Source organism: Chanos chanos, chromosome 8, assembly GCF_902362185.1.
Source record: "Chanos chanos chromosome 8, fChaCha1.1, whole genome shotgun sequence".
NCBI lineage: Eukaryota > Metazoa > Chordata > Actinopteri > Gonorynchiformes > Chanidae > Chanos > Chanos chanos.
In genome coordinates, this window is record NC_044502.1 from 29,961,114 (window position 1) to 29,968,624 (window position 7,511).

Here is a 7,511-nt window from a genome sequence, read left to right on the forward strand (position 1 = left end):
GAGTAAGTTATAAGTAACTTAAAGAAAAATTACGTGCACTAGGCGAGGCTGTAATTACTAGTCCACTTTTAACCTTCTCTTCCCCTCTCTCTGTCACTCTGTCTCTCTCTAAAACACACACGCATGCAGCGGAGGGTTCAGGTCCTCTTATGCCCTGGCTGTCAATAATCTGCATTACCGAAGTACAAAGTATGGAACCCCTAAAATGTCATAAATTTACATTCCGTTTTCTCGTGATAGAAAAATAACATGTTTTGTTTTCTTGAGATCTCAACTTATTTAGGCCTATGTCATTATCACGAAATAACGAAACTTTGTTTTCCGGGATAACTACATAATTAATTTGAGATCTTGAGAGAACAATCTTCTTACCTTGTCCTGCACCATTCTAGCGAGGTCCTCCTCGGGTATTTCTCTCTCCCTCAATGCAGTATAAAATAGGTTCATCCATCTCTACAAGTTTGAGAGAGTGCGCTGACATGCACTTGCTCCTTCTATTGTAATTGGTTATCCTGAACGACATACAGCAAAGCACAGGCCACTATATTATTTTGTAATCACGGGAAAACGGTTGCTTTCCTGAAATCTTGAGGAAACAAAGAAAAATTATGCGTCATCAAGAGAAAACGGAATCTAAATTAAATGTAAATTCGTGGCATCTTATGGCTTCCATTATAAAGTAACCTACATCTATCACACATCTCTCTGTACCCAGACTAGGCCTATCATTTACAATACATTTGCAATACATAATTTATATAGCCTGACTTAACAGCTTATCAACCACTTTACCATCAATTTGCAATTGTGGTTTTGATCAATGCAGTTTTAGAGTGTTGCCAACAGGCTTCATTACATGTTTTTTTTTTTCCCTAAGTGGTATCCATAGCTTTTGTTTAGATTAAAAGTCGCGAGGTTTTCAAATAAGGTATGGGAGAGAGTCAGGCAGGTCGTCATGTCCGATGACACAATATATTATCTGCTTGAGTTGTGAGGCATTGTACAAATATGATGGCCATAAAACAGGTAGACTACATCAACCTGAATCGGCAGTCATATCGCGATGCGTCAAAATTGGTCAAATCCTGGAATCGTGGACCCCATTCTTTTTTAACACAGCGCAGCCAAACACTAGGCCAAAACAGACATATGACATATGTTGGCTACTTTTTTGTTTAAGTTCACCGTTAAGACGTAAAGGATGCGTTTGTGTGTGTGTGTGTGTGTGTGTGTGAGAGAGAGAGAGGGAGTTCATGTTTTTAATGAAGAGTTACTTGTTTTGCTGCTATTCAGCAATAAAGAACACTGTATGGAACAATTTCTGTTTATTTAGTACCCTAGACCCAGACGATATTGGGCTAAGATACAATAGGCTATATGTTAACGTTTGGGGAAACAGCCCAAAAACAAAATAGTGCAACAACGCTCACTTTATTCTAGCCTACGGTGGCTCGTGCTCTGTCTGCACAAGTGTCTGTCCTTTTTAAAACGTGCACTAAATAGGAAAACGTTATCTCTCACTCTATGATGCTATCGCTATACAGGCTAATGCTGGCAGTTAGCGGGTCGGGTTGGGTTTGGGTGGTTGTTTAACGCATATTTTTGCGGGTCGGGCGGTGTGGGTTGGCTCTCATAACGGGGTGGGTGGGTGCGGGTATTAAAAAACCCTGACCCGCGCATGACTACTGCTTACTGCTAGTTACGCCTCTGAAACATGGTATCAAAATAAAAAGAGAAATGATCTCTAAAAGTATCTTATTTGGAATGGAATGTTAGCTCCCAGATTCAGGACTTGCAACAGAAATACATGTAGAATGGACAAGTAAGTCCTAATACCTGTTGGATACATTGAATCTTAATGGCTAATTTAAATAATCTAAGCACACTGCTAAATTTGTGCCATAAGAAGGAACAAAAAATAAGGCAACATTTTTTAAAAATATTTTGTACCACACAAGTGTCACGCCCCAGTACTCTCTTTCCCCCTCCAGTGGTTAGTTTTGATTTAAGATCTGTTACTTCCTGCTTTCCTTAATTAACCTAATTATTAGCCCCACCTGTGTCTTGTTTGTCTTGTTACGTTCTGTATAAATGCTCTAGTTTTGGCCTTTGTTTTGGTGTAGAATTGTTTGTCCTACGTTGTGTTGGTTTATCTGTCTGCCTGGGAGGATCTAGAAAGTGTATTTCGTGAAAACTCTGAGTTAGTTAACTCAGAGTATGTAGTAACACAGGTGTACATAGATGTCATTATCTGTATCTGTTCAACCAACAAAATTATTTGTTTTTATATCAGTATTCGGATAGTAGACCGGAAGCAGGCGTGGTTTACACCAGAAGTCACATTAATCGTTGTAATTAATGTGTTGTATTTTCTAACCCAACATTCATTGACAGTGCAAGTATTGTGCCTTCAAAGCATCAAATTGATTTAAAATAATAATTAATATAATTGTTTATGAAATATATTTATAGCCAAAAATTGTTCAACGGATTCAGCGGACTTCCATTTGTTTAGATTTAAATTGTTTAGCCTACCTGCTACACCTTGTAAACGGAGACGGAGAAGGAAGCGAGGCAAAAGAGCTGGAGCACTGGTCAGGCAGAGACAACAGAAACAACAAGAAAATCGTCGCCCTCTTTGAAGTATCCTTCTAACGAATAATGTTCATCGTAATGAACATCATAATGTTAAGACTAATATGACTATGCATATAGCTAGTAGTGACATTTTTCCCATTAGTGTACTTTCACGCCCTCGTAGCTCATTTACATGCTCCCTTTGGGTGACATTATTCGCAGTTACCTATCCAGCATAATGACCGCTCTGAATTGGCTAACCTTGAGGCATGTCTTTGTGCTATTAAGGGTTGGATGTCTTCAAATTTCCTGATGCTTAAGGCAGGCAAGACTGAAATGCTGGTCATTGGTCCCCCTACGCATAAGCATCTTTTTAGTGATCTAACTCTAAATTTTGACAACTGCATCATCTCTCAAAACTCTTCAGCTAAGAACCTTGGTGTGATTTTTGACTCTAGTCTCTCGCTAGTCACTCATATCAAGAACACAACCAAAACTGCCTTTTATCACCTCCGTAACATTGCTAAAATTAGGCCCTTTCTAAGTATGGCTGATGCAGAAACCATTGTTCACGCATTCGTCACGTCTCGTCTCGATTACTGCAATGTTCTTTACTCTGGCCTGCCTGCCTCTAGTACCAATAGTCTTCAGCTGGTCCAGAATGCTGCTGCTAGAATTCTGACCCGAACAAAGAAATTTGATCACATTACCCCTGTCCTGGCTTCCCTTCATTGGCTCCCAATTCATGCAAGGGCAGATTTTAAGGTCCTCTTATTAACATATAAAATTTTACATGGGCTTGCGCCCTCCTACCTGTCTGGCTTAATTACACCCTATAACCCACCTCGCACCCTGCGCTCTCAAGATTCTGGATTATTAGTCATTCCAAGAGTTAAAAAGAAGTCTGCTGGCAACCGAGCCTTTTCCTACCGCTCTCCCTTCCTTTGGAATGGTTTACCTAAAGAAGTTAGAGAGGCAAACTCTCTCAATTCCTTTAAAACAAAACTAAAGACTTATCTATTTTCTCGAACTTATGCATGATATAATTTTGATTTGACTTTGTTATAAACATGTAAAGCCCTTTGAGACTATAAATAGTGATACTGGGCTCTATATAAATATTATTATTATTATTATTATTATTATTTCCACATCCTCATATTGTACTTTTCATCTCTCTCTCTTTTTATTTTTATTTTTGTTTTTAACAAAGTTTTATGAACTGTCTGAACTACCACCACAATCCCTTTAACAGGGGGACTTTGACCAATCAGAAACTTAAAGACGCTTTAAATCGAAAGAGTTTGTTTTGCATTGGAAATAGACACTATTCGCAGTAAAAATATATAGAAAAATATCCTTGAGTTGAAGAGAATAATCTTGAATTCCAATGATGCTGCGTTCGCGATTCTTGATGTGTTAACGTTATTGAAGTTTGCTGGGGAAATAGGCTACTATTTTACAACAGTAATTTACACTGAATCGATGGGAGCGACTGCAGAATATAGCGATCACTTTTCAATAATGTGTATTTGATATGAGTCGATTTCAAGAAACATAATGGCTGAGGCACAGACATGTCAATCTTGTCTTTTTCCCCGAATAATAACGAGCAACTTCGGGTAGAAGAAATATCTGTTTCCATCGCATTATATGTGCTTTCCCGAATAACGTATCTGGATTTGGGTACATCCCTAAGTAGTAAAACTCCTAATAGAAGAGCCCTTTGGCTTCATTCTCCTAGCAAAACAAAGCCATAGGGCTTTTCTATTAGAAGGTTTACTATTTGCTCTGAGTTGGCTAACTCTTTCTGGAGTACCCTCCTCAAGCCTGAATCTGCATTCGTAAGTTCCAAAAAGTCTTTTTCATGTTCCATGTAAATAAACTGAAACTGACCTGCGCATACATCCAGTCTCTTTAACCAACCATGACAACAAGCTACTGTGCGAGCTTGTCAGTGTGAAAGAGACATCCAAGCTTGTACCTGTGTCTGTCTCAAAATCTGAAAACCACAAATAATTCTTTGAAACAACAAAGATGGCTGAAAAAGTTTAAGTGAAACTTAATTGAAGCCCAGACCTTGTCTGACAAGGTGCCAAAGTACTAACTGAGTCCGTCATTTGAAATTTTGAGGTTTATGTGTCATTAGATTAGTGAAGAAAGTGGACTGCCATATAACTGAAAAATAAAGAGTAATCAGAGAATCAAGAAACATGATAAAAATGGGAGGAAAACAAAACTAAAAAAACAATATACTGACCAATTATCTTTACTACTACCATAATCACAGATTTAAAATGTGCAGTTAAAGCGAACATTTCTGAAAGGGAAAAATGATACAGTTTTGGTGATTATTGTTGGCACTTTTCCATACTAAGGGCCTGCACTGTACTCTGAAGATATATTTGTTTCCCTACTCAATCTCAATGCTCTGCTTCTAAATTACTCTTGATGAAAAGTATCTGCAAAAACAAACAAAGTTATAGTAATAAAAGAAACATATTACATACATTCCTCAAAAAACCGGCGGCCTTAGTATTTATATGAAAGACATAAAAAAGCACACACATTTTCAGTTGGTCTTGATTCTAAATATTCCATTTAGATGCATGCATTCAAGAAGAATTTTGCAATACACACGTGAGGGACACTCTTAGTAAAAATCTTGTGCAGGTTCCACATTTGGTTGGTGTTTTTAAGGAACTGTCCTTTTAAGATGTCAAACTAGACCAACAAGTCAATACCTCATGTAAGCTGGTCATAAATCCAGTGATATATTTAAATAATATCAGAGAGCCGTTCCATCAGTGGCATGTATCTTGTTCAAGATCTTGATTTAGAGACCTACAGAATCCATGCAGAGAACTTGACCCACCCTTCCACTTAATATATTTTGTGTTCTATTTTACTGAATGTCACATTTTCTTTTGTACTCCATTTGCTCTTGTTACTAGTGTGTATAACGGTGTTCAAGAATCAAAACACTTTAAATCCTTTAAAAAATATATAGCTTTTAGTAAGAAATCAGCAGACGTTTCAGTTATCATAATTTATTAAATACCCACCACATGTAACGCTTTCAACTGAAATGATCAAAAGAAATAAATACAGTAAAAGAATTCCCCTCAAAACATAGTATGTTTACAATTTGGTCATAAAGTAAGTTAACCCTCTTCTGCTTTTTCTTTCATTTTTGGCTAATTCAGTAAATTTACTCTGTCATCCAGGCCTGACTAAACATATATTTTAAAAGGTTATTTATCAATCAAAAGTCTGCTTCACTAAACTCTTTTCTTTACTTTCCCCATGCTTACTGTTTCTTAGCTTTCACAAAGAACATGGACCTAGCATCATCAGTGCTTTTCTGCATGTCCTGTGGTAGATTGTAAACGCTGAGTTCCAGCAGCTGGAAGCCACAGTTCTTCAGGCTGGAACACAGCTGAGCCTCATCCAGGCGCACCGCAGGGATACACAATTCTGGTGCTGCATAGTAGAATGTCATTTCCAGGGTTCCAATGAGCAGGAGGTGGCCCCCCTGACGAAGCAGGCTGGAGATGTGACCCAAGGCTCTGTTAAAGGAAGCCAGGTCAGGACTAGCAGACTCCAGGCAGAAGCAGGAGATCAGACAGTCAGCTCCAGATGGAGGCAAGGCTTCCGGAGATAACGGGTGAGGTTGATGTACATCAATGGGTAACACGTCGGTTACCACGGATCGAAGACGCTGTGCTTTTTCACTCCATGCATCAGGGCTAAAAAAAAAGGGGGGGGGGGGGTGTGATTGACAGGTAAGTATAAGTAAATCGCTGATGTCTGAAACAAAGCTTAAGCAACATGTTTAAAAAATTGTGGCATTTGTCCTCAAGTAGAGGTCTATCAGTTGGCTGGTAGAATTTTATTTTATTTTTTTTCATGACACGATTTACTTGTGATGTTGAGTTCATGAATGAAACTGTCTTTACTGGAGTTGATGGTGACCTAATCTTTTCAAGCAACCTTCAAATACCAATTTGTTTGGTGAAGTATGCATTAATGTACAGAAAAGGGTGCATTTTGAGTCTCACCTTCTCCCCTCCAGTTTACAGACATACTGAAAGAAAGGAGTCCAGTCTAGACTGTTACTCTTGCCCTGTAGCCAGTTCTGCAGTTCCCTGCGGTTCGCCTCCACAAAGTCAGAAAGGATCACACGACGAAAACGCTCACAGCCGCTCATCACTTGATAGAGAGTAGGACCAGAACCTATATCCACCAGAATATCCCCCTTCACATCACCTGAGAGAGAGAGAGAGGGAGAGAGAGAGAGAAGCAAGAGCATTTTAATTGTGAAAAAGTAAAAGAGGCCAAAAAGTTATGGCGGCACAAGAACTGACAGCTGGCAGATGAAGAGCAGAGATTGGGAATATGGAAGAGATGTTTGCATAGAGAAAGATGGAGAAAGAAACATAAAGGAGAAAATGTACCTTCAGTAAAAGCCCTGTGTAGCCACCCAAGTTGCCATGGTACGATATTGTCTTTGTTGTCAAAGCTAGCACGTGGCGGAGTGTAGTTATACTGCAGGTACGCCGCAGGATCAAAGTCCTGGTAACATGTCTTCAGCTCAGCCTCAGAAAATCCTTTTTCTTGCCCAGCTCTTTCCCTTCCGTTCTGTCCCTCCATCCTGTCAATCTGCAAGCCTCTGCTGAAGAAAACATCACCCTGACATACTTATACTTGTATGTACTTGCCTCAGGATGTTTACTTTACAATGTAGTTGCAGCCTCAGAGATAAAGATCCTTGTTTGTTATTATTTGGACTGTTGGACAATCAGGTTTTGTGCCACTCTAACCCCAGGCACTGATGATCATAGAATGGCCCTTACTCAACAAACTGGTTTGGTATCTGAAAAGCTGGTTCCCGGCTGGAACCACAACATAGCTGGTTTTTCCAGTGTGAACCG

At 39.1% G+C, this 7,511-nt stretch overlaps 1 protein-coding gene across 1 annotated transcript; it reads right to left on the bottom strand.

Annotated features, from left to right (window-relative positions):
* Positions 1-5,887: 5,887 nt before the first annotated feature.
* On the bottom strand, positions 5,888-7,230 carry LOC115819551 (phenylethanolamine N-methyltransferase-like). Its single transcript, XM_030783060.1, has 3 exons — positions 7,035-7,230; positions 6,639-6,846; positions 5,888-6,326 (listed from the first exon to the last, which is right to left on the bottom strand). Exons 1-3 carry the CDS (start codon positions 7,228-7,230, stop codon positions 5,888-5,890), a joined length of 843 nt encoding a protein of 280 aa, XP_030638920.1.
* Positions 7,231-7,511: the final 281 nt, after the last annotated feature.